Source organism: Rhinoderma darwinii, chromosome 4 (assembly GCF_050947455.1).
Source record: "Rhinoderma darwinii isolate aRhiDar2 chromosome 4, aRhiDar2.hap1, whole genome shotgun sequence".
NCBI classification, from domain to species: Eukaryota; Metazoa; Chordata; class Amphibia; order Anura; family Rhinodermatidae; genus Rhinoderma; species Rhinoderma darwinii.
In genome coordinates, this window is record NC_134690.1 from 81,479,609 (window position 1) to 81,500,510 (window position 20,902).

General features: G+C 44.4%; 1 protein-coding gene across 3 annotated transcripts in view; it reads right to left on the reverse strand.

Moving 5' to 3' along the window:
* Positions 1–20,902, reverse strand: part of SPHKAP (SPHK1 interactor, AKAP domain containing) — a 295,658-nt gene that overhangs the window by 52,579 nt on the left and 222,177 nt on the right. For all 3 annotated transcript variants that reach the window (XR_012883118.1, XM_075861278.1, XM_075861277.1), the window contains exons 4-5: positions 3,893–3,943; positions 2,899–3,033 (exon numbers count right to left, since the gene is read on the reverse strand). Coding sequence is in view for 2 of the 3 variants with exons in the window: in XM_075861278.1 (XP_075717393.1) it covers positions 2,899–3,033; positions 3,893–3,943 (186 nt within the window). In the remaining variant the exon portion in view is untranslated. The remainder of the gene's footprint in view (positions 1–2,898; positions 3,034–3,892; positions 3,944–20,902) is intronic.

Sequence of the window (20,902 nt, forward strand, 5' to 3'; positions counted from 1 at the left end):
CAGCACTTGTTCTACAGTAGCTCTATTGTGAGCTTGGACCAGATGTGCTAGTCTTTGCTCCCTACATCAATGAGCCGTCGGCACCTATGAGCCTGTTTACTAGCTGTCCTTCCTTGGACCACATTTCGTAGGTACTAACCAATGCTTAAAAGGATCACCCCACAAAACCTGCCCTTATGGAGATGCTCTGACCCAGACTTATAGCTATCACAATTTGGCCCTTGTCAAATCCACTAAGGATCCTTACGTTTGCCAATTCTCCTGCTACCAACACATCAACTTCTAGAAATGACTGATCACTTGCTGCCTCATATATCCCACCCCTTTACAGGTGCCCGCCATTGTAATAAAATAATCAATGTTATTCACTTCATTTGTAGGTGGTTTAATGTTATGACTAAATGGTGTATATGGCTTATTCAAGGTTCCATTCAAGCCTACATTTTGAGGTATGCTTTAAGGCAGTGGTCTCTAACGGGAGGCTCTCCAGCTGTCAAGAAACTACAATTCCCAGAATTCCCTGACAGGACATGCTGAGAGTTGTAGTTTCATAACAAGTGGAGAGCCACAGGTTGGAAACCACTGCCTTAAATAATGAACTGTATTTATAGGGGCTATGCTATACTTTGGACATACAGTAAGGCTACATGCACATGTTGCATATTTTGCTGCAGGAAAAACGCAGGTAAAAAACAAACCTAATTTTTTTATGCGTTTTTCAGTGTGGTTTATACGTTTTGATTCGTAAATCGGTGCGTTTTCATGATTCCATGAGGGTTTTGCTGTGTTTTTCCTTAGAACTAGGCAGATTCAATTCGTAAGCGAAATGCAAGATAAATTGACATGCCGCAGCTTTTAAAATACAGGTCAATATACGTGCCAAGCAAAACCACAGCGTGTACATGAGATTTCCTGAAACCTCATTTACTTTGCTGGTACTGTATGCTGCACATAATACACATCGTGTGAATTTAGCCTCACTAGCACAACTAGCACAAACTATGAAATTCAGCCTACAATACAAATTGCTGAGAGTAACTATAAAATGCATATACATTAATAAAGAAAATGATATTGGTACAAAGATGTCTATACACATATAGGTAAACAAAGATAATGATATGCAATTGACATTAATAGAGGTAAATGTTTGAGCAGTTTATTACATTTTCTTATTAGAACTGAAAAGAAGGGCCTTATTTCTCTGGTAAAGAAAGAAAATTGCCCCATTATTTCTGACGTATCCCCTGGTGGTGGGAGTGTAATGGTCGTATTGTAATCGCTATGAGAATATGAATACAAAGTTTACAGCTAGATAAATAGGTGCAGGATCTACCAGGCTGGTGTATAGTGGGAGCTATTTAGGGAATTCACTTTTGTTTGATGTGATGACTCGGTTTCACGGTGGGACATGTAAGTGGGCTGTAATGGTCTGTTTCTAACATTAAAATATAAATAACGTTAGTAATGATGGGAAATTGCCGAGCGCGAAAAATAGATTCCCCTGGAACGGAACAGGAGAAATTATTGGATCTCACTGACATGTTTGTGGCAGATAAAAATATATGCATGGGCTGTTGCACACATCACAGGATGGAGAGGGAATTATTGTAGATACAGTATTACTGCTGCATTGTATAATCATAAAGAGGGGGGTCTGATATTAACCCATTCTTTTCCACAGGAGTACATTAGAGAATTTATCTAACTTTGGTTATACTAATAAGTGATGCTGAAAGCAAAGATATTTGATGGATGACTACCATCTCCAGGTTCAAATTCATAGATTTCGACAGCTCAAACATTGTATCTGTGTCTAATTTGGAATTTTGCTAACTTTAGCTAGCACTACATCAAAAACTATAGATATAAAAGTGATAGACTAAAACTGACACATAGATTGATAGATATGGATAGATAGATAGATAGATAGATAGATAGATAGATAGATAGATAGATAGATAGATAGATAGATAGATAGATAGACAGATATGAGATAGATAGATAGATAGATATGAGATAGATAGATAGATAGATAGATAGATACATAGATAGATATGAGATAGATAGATAGATAGATAGATAGATAGATGATAGATAGATAGATATATTAGATGAATGCCATGACTAAGAGCACTTGACGTGCTTGAAACGCGTAGGCTCACTATACCTACCGACTACTGCCTTGATGCCAAGTCTGCCTGTTACCGAATTTTAAACAAGCTTTTTGATACAAATAAAATTGGGAATACGTTCCTATTTAATCACATTACTGCAGCGCTGGATCAATTCTTTCCATTTCTACTATTGCCTACCGTGGACCGTTGCGGAGATCCGAGCAAAGCAGGACTATCAGGCGTTGGGCTGGTGAGCTGGAGGTTTCCTCCCCCTGTTCTACTATGTATTAGTAGCTATCAGGTTTTTTTTTTAGCATTTATGTCTAGAAAGGCTGGTGAAGCAGATTTTGTTTTGTATTTTTGCATGCGCCGTTCCCACACAGACGGCGTACGCTATAGTGAATGGAACGGCTCCCGTTCGCATTCACTATGGGGATGTATGTGCCGTATTTCATCTCTGTATGTGTCGTTAATCGACACATACAGAGAAGAAAAAAAAAATGGCAGCCCCCATAGAGAAGTAAAAGTAAGGAAAAAAGAAAAAAGTACAACACAAAAACACAAATAAATAAAATTTATTTTAATAACATACTAAAAGCAAAAACTGCTTTTTTTTTGTGACACCTTCCCTTTAAGTATATAAAAATTGGATTTTTTTTTTGTTGGTTTAAGGGACGGGCAGAAGAAAGTGTCTGTTCCTCATTTGTAAATATATTTATATATTTATTCGTTTTGTGTATTAAAACATCTACAGTAGACAGTTGGTGTATTTTATACCTACATGTTGGATCTCCGGAACCTGCCCACATTTCCTGTTAGATAATCCACTCAACAATACAATCTCATTCTCTGCCAGCTCTTGTGACCGCATGGAGTTTATCAACCTCTGTAGGTCTGGAGACACTTCATCCAACTTCTAAAATAAAAAGCAGTTATGGTTTAGGAATATCTTGAGAACATTGTCTACCTATTAGTTGGCTTACTCTAGACCATTTTTCTGCATCAAAATGTTGTCGCAATTTGGTGTATTTTAAGACATGCCCCAGTTCCAGCCAAACCTTGTTTAACGAGTCACAAACATCTGTTCTTTTTGGTGCATTTCAAAGATAAATTTGTGTAAAATGATTGTGCCAAAAAGAAGGTGCCCCTGCACAACTGAGACAAACGGAAACTATTGGCACTGGATCCGTCACCATTGAAATAAATCGTAATAGAAACGGAAACCTTTGGTTTCCGTTTGTGTCAGTCAGGGTCCCGTTCCGATGGAAAGCTCGGACGGAACGTCGGAACAGGACCCTAGCGCAGATGTGAATGAAGCCTTAGGTCAGAATTATGGTGCAGCACCATTAGTGAATCTGCCCCATTATGTGTTGGACAAGAACTGGACACGTGCCAAGAGACGGGATATTCCAGTGTAATAATGCCCTTCCAAACATGATTTTAATGGGGATAAACGGTAGTTGCCAATACAAGTCGTGAGCAGGAGCAGGTTATGTAAACCTTTGAAATATTATTTTTTTTCTTTTAGCGGACTACGCTATAGTTTCCGCAAAAAAAATGGAAACCTTATGGAACGAAGACAAACAGAAACCATTCGCAATAGAAGCATTACCATTGAAATCAATGGTAATGCAAACGGAAGCTATGGTTTCCGTTTGACTTTCCTTTCATGGGTTGCTCCAACGAAAAGCTCCAACAGAACCCATGAACGGAAACCAACGCTGATGTGAACAGGTCCTTAATGTACTGCAGCGTGTATGGAGAATGTGACTTACCTGTGGTAAAACTTCATTGCTTGAGTCCTCTTTTAGGTTTACAAAACAGATCTAGAAAGGTAAACAAGGGTTAATTAATATTTTTCCCATAGGCAATATGAGACAGACGTCAGACTACAAGAATTCCAGCTGTTTATTTAGTAATACCCCATATTTCTTCAATACAATATGATAATGAATTATATCAAGTAGTGATACCATCGTATTATGTTCTTATAATGATATGTAGGCCATGGGTTTTACTATAGCTGCTGCTTTGGGGTCCAGAGTATAAGAGGACCCACTCAGATGAAGGACTATTGTTCCTTTTTGTGGTGACTTTCAGATGTGCAGCTCTAATATGAGGGCTCTTTTTTTTGCAGGAAATCTGCTATATGACATTATTATCCATTCTTTGTATAAATGTTTGCATTTCTATTTTTCAGGTTACGGTCAACTAGGTAGGGGCACTTTTCCTCATTTTTTTTTTAATGTATTCTATTTACACCCCTTATTCAAGCATTGCTCATTAATACTTGTTTCTAATAAAATAACTACATTATGGCCTACATACTTTAAAATGGCAAACCTTCTTAGTTATGCAAGGGTCATCCCAATAAAACAACCCATTTTCATATGCCCTATTAGGGCATATGGATGTCAAAAAGGGGTTCTCCTACTCAGGACGCTCCTCTATTAACCAGAGCAGAGAACTGTTAAGAAACAGAGTATCTCGCTATGGTAGAGCTGGCTCGGCAATGTATTACATGCTCAGCCATTCATTTAAATGGCCAGCATTTAATACTATATTTCCCCTGCAGCGCTACCTGCAGGGGAAATGTATGGCTGGCTTCAAGTTTCACCAGTCATTTTAGCTATTGCTGGGGGTTTCAGAAATTAGACCTATAATGATCGGCTGATCACCGGGCCGATTTAATTTGAAAAAGGGGTTAAGTTTCATCTTATATAGTGATGGCTAACCATTTATGATCAGTGGGGGTCTGATCTCTGTGACCCCTAGAATCCTGAGAATGAAGGGTCCACTGTGATGATTTAGCGCTGTGTCGCCTTCTGAGTTTTCCCTGCAGAGCGGCACTCTTGGCCACTTGAATGAAGCTATGCTGCAGTTTCCTGCACAGCGGGTGGCCGAGGCGCTACTGTGTAGGAAAAAAACCATGAAAGGGCTGCAGCGCGAAAACAGCAAAGCGGCCCCTATATTCTCAGAATCAGTAGGGTTCCCAGAGGTTGGTCCCCCACTTATCATAAAGTGATGGTATATGCTAGCGATATGCCGTACTTTTGGAATACCCCTTTAAGTTTCTGTGATATACAGATTATTTACACACATACACTCGTGCACTTTTACCAAATGCTATATTTATTAATCCATGTTGTGTTACCTATTGTCCAAAAGTGTTCTGGAGTTAAGTTTGCCTCAGCGGTAGAGACTGAAATATTTAATCACACACATTAAATCCTTGAGATTAAATAAATTATTCTGCTGTCATACATCACTCTGTGTTTTGTTGCATGCTGAAAGCCTGCCTGTGTGTCTCCCCATTATTACCATACTGTATATTCTTAACCAGTGCATAATTATGTCAAAGTCTTTGTGTTTGGAGCATGTTTCTAAAGCTCAGTAAGCTGGCTGTTTGTTTAAAGTTGTAAGATTAAGTCCCCCACGCAGCATAACACAGAAATCTGACATAGGCTCGCAGCTTCAAGTACAACCAAGAAGAAAAATAATGACTGTATTTCAACATAAATGGGGGGGGGGGGGGGGGGGGGGGATTTGCCAATAAGATGTAAAAATGTAATGAAAAAAACAAAAAACAAGAAAAGCTGAAGAAAAGAATAGACATGGAAAAGTTAACACTATACCAAGAAGGAGATTCTAAACTATTTATTAACCCCTTCACGACTACCATATGGCTATATACGTTCCAACTGCCGATGCCCAGTGCAGTTGTCACGTGTATAAACGTTGACAGCCTTGAATGGGGTTTAATGAGTGCAGTGCTGCACTCTCATGTCTGCCGGGGCTTCTACACCCCCCACTGTAGATAGCGCCACACACAACCCCCCGTAGAAAGTGCAAAACCCCCTGCAGATAGCGCTACCTAAGCTCCCTCTAGGAGCGGAATCCCCAGCCAGCTCTGGCCGAGGATTCCCCTCCTAGAGGGAGACCCAACATCTCTCCATGCCTGCTGTAAATAGAGCCCCCCTTGTAGATAGCAACCCCCCCTGTAGATAGCGCCACCTAAACTCCCACAAGGTGAGGAATTCCCGGGGTCAGATCGCTCTGTGCCGGCGATGCTGCTTCTAGAGAGAGCCCCTGATGTCGCTGTTCACCGTCAGGGACTCTCCCTAGGAGCGGAATCCTCGGCCGACACTCTGACCGGGGATTCCGCTACTGGAAAAGCCCCTGGCATCACTATACATATATGGAGAGTGACATCGGCGATCCTCTCTAGTAGCGGAATCCCTGGTGTCAAATAGCTTTGTGCCGGGGATTCCACTTCTAGAGATTGCCCCTGACGTCAGAGGCTCTCTAGGAGCGGAATCCCCAGCCGACACTTTGACCAGGGATCCCGCTACTGGAGAAGCCCCTGGGGTCACTATCTATATATGGGCAGTGACGTCAGCGGCTCTTTCTAGGAGCAGAATCCCTGGTGTCAGATCACTCTGTGCCGGGGATTCCGCTACTGGAAAAGCCCCTGGGGTCACTATCCATATATTGACAGTGATGTCAGGGGCTACTCCTGGAGCGGAATCCCCGGCCACAGTGCTGCCGATGCTGAGGCAAGGGATTCCGCTTTTAGAGTTAACCGCTAATGTAACTGTCCATATATGGACAGAAACATCAGGGGCTCCCTCTAGGAGCGGAATCCCCTGCCAGATGGATCCCGCTCCTACAGGGAGCTACAGTGGTGCTATTTACAGGAAGTGGGTGCCAATTACAGGGGGGGGGGCATGCAGATACATACTGGGCACTATCTACAGGGGAAGTGGTGCTATCTGCAGGGGGTGGCACTATCTACAGATGGGATGTTGCTATCTACAGGGAGGTGGCGCTATCTATAGGGGGGTGGCGCTATCTACATGGGGGATGGTGCAATCAGCAGGGGAAGGTGCTATCTGCAGGGGGTGGCGCTATCTGCATGGGGATGATGCACTGTGGTTTTGTCAGGTGGCTGCGACAAAAAACCCTAACGAATAAAATTCATCCATTTTTTTTAACGTCCATGAAAAATGGATGGCAAATGTCAGTGGAAAACGGCCAGAGGGTCATGAAATGGATTCAAATTTTGAGACACATTCATGCAAAACAGCCATGAAAAACAGACAGTTGATCCGTTGTTAACTGCCCTTTTTTTCCACGTCACGGCGATCCAGGGTGATAGTGTACATGTATATAGAGAGAGAGATATACACACACAAAATGTAAAAAACAAAATAAAAATAATTGTGATATTCAAAGCGGTTGCAAAGATATTATTCGTTAAAGAAGTGCATATCAGCATATGGCAAATTTTACCTGGACACAGGGGTATCAATGAGCCTTGGTCATGAAAGGGTTAATATTATGTTATGATAGTCACCTCCATCAGCCATATCAGATTTCGCCCCCTATCTCTATTTATTTTGATTGAATTTTCAAGTCAATATATATATATATATGTTCCAGCACCAATCTGGCATCTCACTGTGAGGTGATCCCTGTGTCCCTATATCATGGTGGCTGCCGCGGCGGTCACCTCAGCAGCTAAGCCTTCATTCTCAATCTAGGTGGAAGTCAGTGGCGGATCATCATTAGGGCGGCCGCCCGAACCGCACATGACCGCACGGGCCCCCACATGCCCGGTGGCGTCGCTAGCACCAGATGGGGCCCCGGTGCTAGCGGCAGCCACATTCATTTGTCCTCAGGACTCAGATACAAATGAATATTATAGGCTGCAGGCCACGTTAGGCCTGCAGCCTATAAGGCACTGGGAAGACTCCCTGCGCAGGCTGGCGTGATGAGGTACTGCATCATGCCGGTCTGCGCATGCGTCTAGTCCAGAGGATTCACATGCGTCCAGCTGGAGCGGCCACCATGGGGCAAGGTAAGTAAAATATATATATTTTTTTTAGGTGGGGGTAGCGCTGTGTATATATTCAAGGAGGGGGGGGAGTGCTCCGTTACACTATATACAAGGGGAAGTGCTGGGTGGCCCTATATACAAGGGGAGGGTAGCGCTGTGTGGGCCTATATACAAGGGGGAGGGGAGTGCTGTGTGACACTTTATACAAAGGGGTGGGGGTGCTCTGTAACACTATATACAAGGGGGAGAGTGCTGTGTGGCCCTAAATACAAAGGGGGAGCGCTGTGTGCACTATATACAAAGGTGGAGCACTGTGTGCACTATATACAAAGAGGGAGCACTGTGTGAACTATCTACAAAGGGGGAGCGCTGTGTGCACTATATACAAGGGAGAGCGCTATGTGGCCCTATATACAAAGGGGAAGCGCTGTATAGCCCTATATACAAGGGGGGAGTGCTGTGTGACCCTATATACAAGGGGGAGGGGAGCGCTGTGTGGCACTATATACAAAGGGGGAGCACTGTGTGCACTATATACAATGGGGGAGCGCTATGTGACCCTATATACAAGGGGGAGGGCTAAGTGGCCCTATATGCAAGTGGGAGCGCTGTGTGGCCCTATATACAAAGGGAGGAGCACTGTGTGACACTATATACAAGGGGGGAGCGCTGCGTGACACTATGTACAAAGAGGGAAGGCTGTGTAGCACTATATACAAGGGGGGGCTGTGTGGCACTATCCTCAGCGGTATGTGTGTGGTGCTTTTTACAGGGGGGGCTCCGTGGCGCTATTTACAAGAGGGGGAGGGCTGTGTGGCGCTCTCTACAGGGGAGCTGTATGGCGCTATCTATAGGGGGCTGAGTGTAACGCTCTCTACGGGGGGATGTGTGTGTTGCTGGCTATAGGGGGATGTGTGATATATACAGGGGGCTGTGTGTGGCGCTATGTACATGGGGCTGTGTGTACGCGGTGTTTTACAGTGTATGGTATTATATTCAGGCGCGCAGTGTTTGGTGCTATTATATTTAGAGGCACAGTATGTGGCACCATGATAATTTTATTTTCGTTTATAGGTGTGAAAATGTTGGAAAAGTGACAAATTCTGCAGAAATGGGTCATGGTCGGGAGAAGTCGTCATGAGCTCTGGACCGGATGGAGAAGAAAAGAGGAAAAAAACTACTAGAATCGGAGACGTCGTCACCTGTGAGTCACTAGATTTATAGAGAATCCGTCACCTCTCCTGACATGTTTATTATAGGAAATCCTTGTATTTCACAAAAAGTCTTTCTGCAGTCCAGGACTGATAGACAAATCCCCTTTCAGGAGGATGTGTCCCTGCACAGTGTGATACTGTCAGTATGTAGGGACACAGCCCTGTGACAAGGGGAATCATAACACCCATTTGTTAATGCTTACCCAAAAAGGTAGTGTTAACAATAGTTATGGCACGGCAGGGCGGCGGTACGGAAGGGGGGCCCAAGTTTGTTTAACAGCCCAGGGCCTATGGTCTACTTAATCCGCCACTGGTGGAAGTACACTATATGGTCAAAAGTTCTGTATGTAGACACCCCTCCTTAATGTTACGTTCAGCTGTTACACCCACACACAGGAACATAACATCAAGCACACAGCCATGTAACCTCCATAGACAAACATTGGTAATAGTGTTGGTCATATTGAAGAGCTCAGTGACTTTAAGGGTATGTTCACACGCAGAGTCAAAAACTCCTGATTTTCAGACGTTTTTTGTGCCACTCGCGATTTTCGCGTTTTTTACGGCCGTTTTTGGAACTTTTTTCAATAGAGTCTATAGAAAATGGCTTAAAAAACGTCCCAAGAAGTGTCCTGCACTTCTTTTTGTGGCCGTTTTTTTACGCGTAAAAAAAACGCAGCGAAAAACGCTTCGTCGGAATATAGCGTTGTTTTCCCATTGAAATCAATGGGCAGATGTTTGGAGGCTTTCTGCTTCCGATTTTTCGGCCGTTTTTCAGGCGTTTACGAAAATAGGCCATGTGAACATACCCTAAATGTGGCACTGTCATAGTATCAATGGCGGATTATCATATGGGCGGTTCAGGCAGCCGGCCGTGGCCCGAAACACACATAATTTTAAAAAACTATGCAGCGCTCTAGCGCTGCTAACTGCCACTGTGGAGAGTGGTGTAGCTATAGGGGTCGCAACGGTCACGGTTGCGACCGGACCCCTAAGGCTGTGGGCCCGCAGGGCCCCATTGCCACACAGCGCTGAACCCGCTTCCAACTGAACCTGCATCTGCAGGACGCAGATTCAGTTGAGTTGAATGCTGGAGCCTCGCTACAGCATTCTCCCTGCCGTGAGCGGCTCGGCGCAGGCAGGTGCGATGTAGTGACGTCATCGAGCCTGTCTGCACCGAGTCACTCACGGGACAGTGCAGAGGAGGAGAGGCATCCTCCACATGTCATGGGAACGGGGGTAGGTAAGTAATTATCTTATTATTTTCCTATTAGGTACATACATATGGGGGCATTATACTGTATAGGACAGCTAAGGGGAACATTATACTGTATGCGGCAGCTATAGGGGGCATTATACTGTATGTGACAGCTATAGGGGCATTATACTGTATGGGGCAGCTATGGAGAGCATTATACAGTATGGAGAAGCTATGGAGAGCATTATACTGTATGGGGCATTATAGTGTATGGGGCAGCTATGTTGGGAATTATATTGTATGGGGCATTATACTGTATGCGGCAGCTATGGGTGGCAATATACTGTGGGGGCAGCTATGGGGGAAATTATACTATGGGGGCAACTATGGGGGACATTATACTGAGCAATTACTAGAGCTGCAGGTCCAAGGGGGGAGGCGCTGTGTAGCACTATATACAATGGGGGGTGGCGCTGCGTAGCACTATATACAAGGGAGGATTGCTGTATAGCACTATATAGAAGGATGGAGCGCTGTGTATGACTATATCTAAGGGGGATTGCTGTGTAGCACTATATACAAGGGGGGTGGGCTGTGTGACGCTATTTACAGCGGTCTGTGTGTAGCGCTATCTACAGGGGGCAGTTTGGAGCTATTTAAAGAGGGGGAGGGCTGTGAAGCACTATTTACAGGGGTCTGTGTGTTGCTCTATTTAAAGGGGGTCTGTGTGGCGCTATCTACATGGGGCTGTGTGTGACGCTATCTACAGGGGATGTGTGTGGCACTATATGCAGGGGGTGTGGCGCCATCTGCAGGGGGGTGTGTGCCGCTATCTACAAGGGGTTGTGTGTGGTGCTATCTATAGGTAGGGCTGTGTGGAAGGCCATCTACAGGGGGATGTGTGTGGCGCTACCCACAGGGGGTGTGTGGCACTATCTACAGGGGGGTGTGGCGCTATCTATATGGGGGTGTGTGTGGCGTGATCTACAGGGGGATTTGTGTGTGATGCTATCTACAGGGGCTGTGTGTGGCGGTATGTTCAGGGGGTTGTGTGTGGCGCTATCTACAGGGGCTGTGTGTATGTGGTGCTTTACTTTACATTGTTTGACATAATTATATTCAAGGGAGCAGCCTATGGTGCTATAATATTAAGGGGCACAGCGTTTGGTACTACTTTATTCAGGGGTGCAGTGTTTGTTGCTATTATATTTAGGGTCACAGTGTGTGGCACCATGATAATTTTATCTTTGTTTATAGGTGTGGAAATGTTGGAAAAGTGAGGAGCCGAAGACATCTGAGTGCCAAATTGTGCAGAAATGGGTCATGGTCGGGAGAAGTCGTCATGAAGTCTGGACCGGATGGAATAGAAAAGAGGAAAAAAAGTACGTCGTCACCTGTAAGTCACTAGATTTATAGAGAATCTGTCATCTCTCCTGGCATCTTTATTATATGAAATCCTTGTATTTCACAAAAAGTCTTTGTGCAGTCCAGGACCGATAGACAAATGAGTGTTAGGGGGGATTCACACGAGCGTGTATTCGGTCCGTGCGGGCTGCGTGGTTTTCACGCGGCACGCATGGACCAATACAAGTCTATGGGGCAGTACAGACAGTCCGTGCTTTTTGCGCAGCGTTTGTCTGCTGCGCAAAAAGCGCGACAGGTTCAATAACTCTGCGTATTTCGCGCATCACGCACCCATTGAAGTCAATGGGTGCGTGAAAATCACGCGCACCACACGGAAGCACTTCCGTGGGACGAGCGTGATTCGCGCAACAGCAGTGAAAAGGATGAATGAAAACAGAAAAGCACCACGTGCTTTTCTGTTTCCAAGCATCCAAACGGAGTGTCTTTGCGAGGAGCGAACCCCGACAACCGAGGCAAACTTCACCGGGTTCGGCCAAACTCGTTTTGGCCGAACCCGGCAAAAAAATTTCCAGTCTGCGACGTCGGGAGAGATTCACTGTGCATGGTGCTGAAAGAGTTAAACTGTTTCAGCACCATGGACAGTGACTTGCGATCCCAAAATACATGAACCTGTAAAAAAACGAAGTTCTAACTTACCGATTACTCCTGTCTCCTTCCTGCAGTCCGACCTCCCGGGATGACACTTCAGTTCAAGTGACAGCTCCAGCCAATCACAGGCCAAGCACAGGCTGCAGCCAATCACAGGCTGCAGCGGTCACTTGGACTGCCGCGTCATCCAGGGAGGTGGGGCCCGATGTCAAGAGAGGCGCGTCACCAAGGACGCGTCACCAAGGACGCGTCACCAAGGCAACGGCCGGGAAGTTCTCGGTAAGTAGGAACTTTATCTTTTTTTTTTACAGGTTTTTCGCTGTTGTGTTCGGCATTCACTGTCGAGGGTGCTGAAAGAGTTAGCTCTTTCAGCACCTTGGACAGTGACGGGCGTCGACAAGCCTCATCTCTATGATGCCGGCTGCGCGAAAATCACGCAGCCGCGCATCAGACACGCATGACACACGCAGCTGTCAAATGGTTTTTGCGCTCGCAAAACGCCGCGTTGTTTGCGCGCGCAAAAACGCAACGCTCGTGTGAATCTCCCCTTAGGCTGGGTTCACACGACCTATTTTCAGACGTAAACGAGGCATTTTACGTCTGAAAATACGGCTCCAATACGTCGGCAAACATCTGCCCATTCATTTGAAAGGGTTTGCCGACGTACTGTGCCGACGACCTGTCATTTATGCGTCGCTGTCAAACGACGACACGTAAAAAAGACGGCTCATCAAAAGAAGTGCAGGACACTTCTTGAGACGTAATTTGAGCCATTTTTCATTGATTCCAATGAAGAACAGGTCCAAATTACGGCCGTAATTGATGCCTCGCAAAATGCGAGTACATGCAATTACGTCTGAAATTACGGAGCTGTTTTCTCCTGAAAACAGCTCTGTAATTTCAGATGTAAATGCAGTTATCGTGTGCACATACCCTTACTATTCCCCTTGTCAGGAGGATGTGTACCTAGATGGTGCGATACTGTCAGCGATGGTTGGAGACTGTCAGTATGTAGGGACACAGCCTCTTGACAAGGGGAGTCGTAACACCCATTTGTTAATGCCTGGACAAAAAGGAAGTGTTAACAATAGTTACAGGGCGGCAGTGGAGAAGGAGGGCCCAACTTTGGGTAACAGCCCAGGGCCTATGGTCTACTTAATCCGCCACTGCATAGGATGCCACATTTTCCACAAGCCAGTTTGTGAAATTTGTGATCCACTAGATCTGCTTCTGTCAGCTGTAAGAACTTTGCATCCGGAGCTTCATGAAAGGAGTTTCTATGGTCAAGCAGCTGCACACAAGCCTAAGATCACCATGCACAATGCCAAGCATCAGCTGGAGGGGTGTAAAGCACACCACCACTGGACTTTGGAGCAGTGGAAATCTGTTCTGTTCTGTGACGCATCACGTTCCACTCTCTAACAGTGTGATGGACGAATCTATCTAAATTGTAAAAAATTTTGGAGGAGGTTTAATGGTCAGGGCTGTTTTTGACGAGTTTAGACTCAGTTCTTTATTTCCAGTGAAAGTTAATGTTAATGCTACAACATACAAAAACAATTTGGAAAATTGTAGCTTCCAACTTTGTGGGAACAGTTTGGAGAAGGCTCTTTTCTGTTCCAGCATGACTTTGCCCCAATGCACAAAGAAGAGGTCCATAAAGGCATGGTTGGGTGAGTTTAATGTGGTGTAACTCCAGTGGCCTGCACACAGCCCTGACCTCAACCCCATCCAACACTTTGGGGATGAATTGGTCCTCTCGTCCAATATCAGTGCCTGACCTCACAGATATTTTTTTGGCTGAATGGCCAATAATTCCACACTCACTCCAAATTCTTGTGGAAAGCTTTTCGAGAAGAGTGGAGGCTGTGATAGCCGCAAAAGGGGGACTAACTTCCCGAAAGCGCCTATGGTTATAGAATGGGATGATTAACAAGTGTGATGGTCAGGTGTCCACATACTTTTGACCATAAAGTGTCCTTCCTCTGCCTGGTACCTGCACATGCTGCTCCTTTACTGCACAGCAAAAACCACTGCAAAAGCTGGATTTTATTTTTAAAAAAAAGAATCAGTTACAGATGATTATAGCCCTATAATTGCTTCTATGGAAAACCGCATTGCGGTATTTCATGCAATAGCAGCAAGTGAATTTTTTACTATATATTTAAAGTCAATGGCGAAACGCTACAATAAATCCGCGACCAAGTGAGCATGCTACAACTTTAAAATCCAATTTACTACAGTGCAACAACGGAAGTAGCAAAAAGAATTGGGCAAGTAGCCTATGAAGATAACCACACCAATCCAGGAGTTTTTCCTTAAATAGATTTTATTAGGTCTGGAACCTGGATGTTTTGCAGCAAAGTTCTGCATAGAAACTTTACATATTCTTTGCAGGTGTTCAACCAGCCAAGAGGAACCCATTACCACTCACTAACGTATAGGAATAGAAAGGTGAGTACATGTGGTGCTTAGTGGTTGCCCTGTCTTTTAAATCCCCTCCCGAAATGTTTTTCAAGTTCCGGAGAACTGCACTGTGTGGATTACATTCATAATGCAATATATTAATAACCTCCTGATTCAAACTATTCAGTATGGTATTAATTTAGGTATAATAACACTTCAATTTATGCATCATTCATCTGTTTAAATATTAGCATTAGGCAAATAACATAAATCCTTAATAGGTACACCCCCGCACCATGACCCAGCAATCTCAACCGATGCATTAAAAGTTGGTTACCTATATGACTCAAGCTCTTATGCTACAATCTTCATACCAGCTTGGATGAAGTGTAGATCACTAGTATTTTATCCGTGCACTTACAAGTAAATTGCATGCTCTTTGCTGGGTACAATCACTTAAATCAGAGTTCTAAGGATTCTTGAAAGTCATGAAAAGGTCAGACCATTGCAGTCTGCAGAAGTTATAAAACATAAGAGCTTCTGAGAAGATAGAAAGCAATTCATGTAAAGAGATGCCATGGTAATTTATTTTGTAAATGAACATGCTCTCTAGATCAGTAAACGTCTGCATAAAGAGATGGGCCATCTGCTATTCTACCTAGAGCACTCGTGTAATGTTGCGATCTCGGCAGGAACCTCACTGGCATATGTTGGTATAAGTATTACAGTGTGTGACCCTCACACGTATTGCCTGATTACCCTGGGGATGTACAAACATTTAGTTGGGCAATGAATATTTAATTTGAAAATCCCTGTAAAAGAAATAAAATGCAGATAGCAGAGTTGATAAATGTAACATCACAGAATACGTAGAGCAGTGATCCCCAAGTGGCAGAGTGGAACCCAACTGGCGACCCTCATGTGCTCGATGTGTGGCCCTGGGGGAAGGGGGCAAGGAAAATTTGCATACGCTGAGTGCTCTCCTTAACTATTAAGGACAGAAGAGCTACTTTGTTTTCATCTCTGTTATGGGGCCCTGTAGTAATGTATCTTTCCCATCTCCAAAAGTCGGCTTACAGCGGCGTCATGCCACTTCTATGTAAAGTGGATACATAGAAGCTGCAGTGCTAAAATTATATATATATTTTTTTTTAAATAAATGTGTATTATAAAAGGGCTTATAATGACAATATACATACATATTATAGAATATAAAAAAGAATAATAAAAAAAGTCACCAAATGTTTACATAGACTTTACGGTAAAAACGAGGTTCTTAAGGGGTTAAATGCTCCTAGGACTCATAGAAAAAGTCTTCATGTCCTGCTTTCCTCCGCCCACATTGACTGATTGACAGCCCTCATTGGATACAAACTCATATAGGAAAAACTGTCGTTCATTCTGTGTGGGCGGCGGGAGCAAGACTCACAGGCTTTCTTTATGAGTCGTGGCAACATAGAAACAATTTTTACATGAAAATAAAATCATAGAAAGCTATGTATCCTGTAGTTCTTCTCCAGATCGCGCACAGAGACTTGTACAGGCGCATTACAGCATGTAATATTGTTTACTTTTCCAGCACTATGTCTGGAATTAACGATTACTGCACCACTTTGTCTTGAGGAAGAGAGGCATGCCAATGTATTAGCCTCACCTTAGGGAACGCACAGCTAGCTGGAACCACAAGTGGAGATTGAAAATGTAGTCTAGGCAGTGGGGCTTGTCACTTGGGCTGTATGAGGAAGACAACCCACTATAAGGGCACTGAAGAACACAGGTGGACCACCAAGGACCAGTAATAAAGTAAACTTAAGGGGTATTTCTAGAATCAACAATTATCACCTATTCACAGGTTTAGTATGCACGCTACCTCTCCATTTAAAGTATATAGGAATGACGGAAACAGCCAAGTACAGTGCTAGGCTGTTTCTGTAATTCCCATGGACTTAATAATGATAATAATCTTTATTTATATAGCGCCAACATATTACGCAGCACTTTACAATTTAGAGGGAACATGAAACAAACAATATCAGACATTACATAGTGACAAAGTTCATTTACAATTCAAACCTGGGGAGTGAGGACCCTGCTCGCAAGAGCTTACAATCTATGAGGACATAAGGGAGACACAAAGTATAACAGTGTTTGTTCTGTACAATGGTCCGGCCATTTTTATACACATGCGGTGGTAACATAAAGCTGCATGAGCCGGTCACCAGCCAGTATCCGTGTATGACGGACATGAAGAGAAGGAGTGTGAGGGAATCTTATTCTGATGACTAATCTAAATGGAGGGCCATGGAAAGGAGTCAGATTAGGGAATGTTATAGGCCTGTCTAAATAGATGTGTTTTCAGGGCACGTTTAAAACTGTGGATATTGGGAATTAATCTGATTGTCTGGGGTAGCACATTCCAGAGGACGGGTGCAGCACGAGAGAAATCCTGGAGACGGTAGTGGGAGGTTCGGATTATGGAGGATTTTAATCTAAGGTCGTTGGCAGAACGTAGAGCCCGAGTAGGGTGGTAGACAGAGATGAGGGAGGAGATGTAAGGAGGTGCAGCACTGTGGAGAGCTTTGTGGGTGAGAGTAATAAGTTTGAATTTTATTCGGAAGGGGATGGGCAACCAGTGCAGTGACTCGCACAGGGTAGAGGCGTTGGTGTAGCGGTTGGTCATAAAGATGAGCCTGGCTGCTGCATTGAGGATAGATTGGAGAGGGGAGAGTTTAGTGAGGGGAAGACCGACTAGTAATGAGTTACAGTAGTCAAGACGAGAGTGAATCAGAGCAACAATGAGAGTTTTGACAGTTTCCTCCGTAAGAAAAGAGCGGATTCTGGAGATGTTTTTGAGGTGAAAATGACAGGAGCATGAAAGTGATTGTATGTGAGGAGTAAAGGAAAGATCTGAGTCAAAAATAACCCCGAGACAGCGGGCGTGCTACTTAGGAGTTATGATAGTGCCACACACAGAGATGGAGACATCAGGTTTAGGGAGGTTAGTAGATGGTGGGAACACAAGGAGCTCAGTTTTAGAAAGATTCAGTTTCAGATAGAGAGAGGACATGATGTTAGAGACAGCGGACAGACAATCACTGGTGTTCTGTATTAGAGCAGGGGTGATGTCACGGGAAGAGGTATATAATTGGGTGTCATCAGCGTAGAGATGGTACTGGAAGCCAAATCTGCTGATGGTTTGTCCAATAGGAGCTGTGTAGAGAGAAAAGAGGAGTGGACCTAGGACTGATCCCTGAGGAACCCCGATATCAAGGGGAAGAGGAGAAGAAGTGGAACCAGCAAATGACACACTGAATGAGCGGTCAGAGAGATAGGAGGAAAACCAAGAGAGAGCCGCGTCCTGGAGGCCAATAGAGTGGAGCATGTTAAGTAGGAGTTTGTGGTCTACAGTGTCAAAGGCTGCAGAGAGATCCAAAAGAATCAGGAGAGAGGATTTACCGTCCGATTTAGCCGCCAAGAGATCATTTGAGACTTTAGTAAGGGCAGTTTCTGTGGAGTGTAGAGTGCGGAAACCAGATTGTAAGGGGTCAAGAATGGAGTTAGTAGAGAGATAGCGGATAAGGCGAGAGTAGACCAAGCGTTCCAGGAGTTTGGAGATGAAGGGCAGATTAGAGACTGGTCGGTAGTTGGCAGCGCTGGATGGGTCAAGTGTTGGTTTTTTCAATAATGGGTTTATAATGGCATGTTTAAAAGCGGAGGGAAAGATACCAGAGGAAAGAGAGAGGTTAAATATTTTAGTGAGGTGACTAGTGACAGCTGGGGAGAGGGACTGGAGGAGGTGTGAGGGGACAGGATCACTAGGGCAGGTAGTAGGACGAGAAGAAGAGAGGAGCCTGGAGACTTCTTCTTCAGTTATTCGGTCAAATGCTGAGAGTGAAGAAGAGGGAGTGCAGTTTGCATGCTTGACCGCCGCTCCATCAAATGTCCTCCTCACTGCACTTGAGCAGTGAGGAGGAACAAGTGTTCGGGACCTCCGCTCTCACGATCAGTGTGGGTCCCAGCAGTGGGGCCCCCAGTGATCAGAAAATGATCACCTATCCTGTGGGTAAGTGATAATTTATTATTATGGGAATACCCCTTTAAATGTCCTCCTCACTGTGGTCAAGCAGTGAGGAGGAACAGGGGTTTCGCAAACCATATTCTTGTGATCAGTGGACCCCCCAGATGTAGCGCCCCCCGCGATTAGACAAGTATATTATAGTAGTATGTGCAGAATACCTTGGCTAACTCTTCAGTAGTTTAACGGATATTATCTTGCTTGTTCTTTATTTCGGGAATAAAAGTTAAAGAGTTTTGTTTTTCCATTGGAGAAATTTTTTTTTTTTTTTTGACCACATTTGTCTTAATAGGCGTAGGATTTGAACTTTGTGCTCTGGTGGAGTACATTTTTTATCTCTATTCTGAGCGTACATTGGTCTTTTTCTATTAAACGGCATAAGGATTTTTTTAATGTGTGAGTTGTAATTTCTTGTTTTCTTTTCCTAGAGCCAAGTTCTCTCAGACACCCACTAATTACAGCCTTGTGCACGTATAGGTTTGAATTGCAAGGACCGTCTGAGCAGTTTAAAATAGTTATGAATACATTTAAGTATATTTAACCTGCCTTCTTTGTTTTTGAATAAACTATCATTAAGTTTTCAGTTGAATGGGTTATTCTCTTTTGAGGAAATAGATAAAAAGGTGCATGACATAAAGGGGTTTTCCACTCTCTGACAACTGATGACCTATCCACTGGATAGGTCATCAATATATGATCGGTGCATGTCTGACACCCGGACCCCGCACCTATCAGCCACACCCGCTGCTTCTGGACGCCGGACGATGTTGCCGGAAACAGATGGCTCCGGTCAAAGAATAGCGCCCGAGCTGCAGTTTTGCAGTTCTGCTCCTATTCAAGCGAAAAGGAGCATAGCTGCAGTTCTGCCAAACGGCCGCTATGCAGTTGTCGGAGCCATCTGCTTCTGGCTCCAACTACTGCATCCCGTTCCAAACATCCGGTGCATGGAGGCAGCCGAAGTTGAGCATCGGTGCGGGGTCCGGATGTCGGACACACACCGATCACATACTGATGACCTATCCAGTGGATAGGTCATCAGTTTTCAGAAACTGGACAGCCCCTTTAAGCCAGTGATGGAACCATAGTGAAATTTGTTATTGAGCTACAGAATGTGGTAAGAAGAGGTAATTTCAGGCGTAATTGCAGTTATCGTGTGCACATAACCTTATGGAGTGTCTTTTTACGTTCCGTTTATTAAAACAGAGGTGTAAAAAGACGCCCCATATGAACTAAATGCTGTTTTTCCCATTGATTTCAATGGGCAGATGTTTGTAGGCGTTCAGCCCTGAAATACCCCTGATAATACTGCGTGTAAACATACCCTTAGTATAAAGAGTTGGTTGGGTTGAGGTGTTGGGTTGGGCCTTCTGTGAAATTCTCCAGTTTTTCAAAAATGTGTTTAACCCGTTAGTGACCGACCCATCGCGTTTCTACGTCGGTCACTAATGGGCCTTATTCCGATGCCATAGACTTTTTACGGCGCGGCATCGGAATAAGTAAACAGAGCAGGGAACTGTCAGATCTCCCTGCTCTCAGCTGCCAGAGGCAGCTGAGGGCTGGGAGCGTCCCTGCTCTGCCGGGTGAGATCGATATTAGTATCGATCTCACACGTTTAACCCCTCAGATGCGGTGCTCAATAGCGAGCACCGCATCTGAGTGGTTTTGGAGAGAGGGAGGGAGCTCCCTCTCTCCTCCACCGACACCCGGCGATACGATTGCCGAGTGTCTGTGTCTCTAATGGCAGCCGGGGGTCTAATAAAGGCCCCCAGGCTGCCTGGAGTGAATGCCTGCTAGATCATGCCGCAGGCATGACCTAGCAGATGCCTGTCCGTGTTAAACGGACAGGCAGTAATACACTGCAATACAAAAGTATTGCAGTGTATTATAAATGCGATCGCAGAATCGCATATTATAGTCCCCTAATGGGACTAGTAAAAAAGTGAAAAAAAAGTTTAATAAAGTTTAATAAAATGTGAAAAAAATGAGAAACCCAGCTTTTCCCCTTACAAAATGCTTTACTATTAAAAAAACAAAATAAAG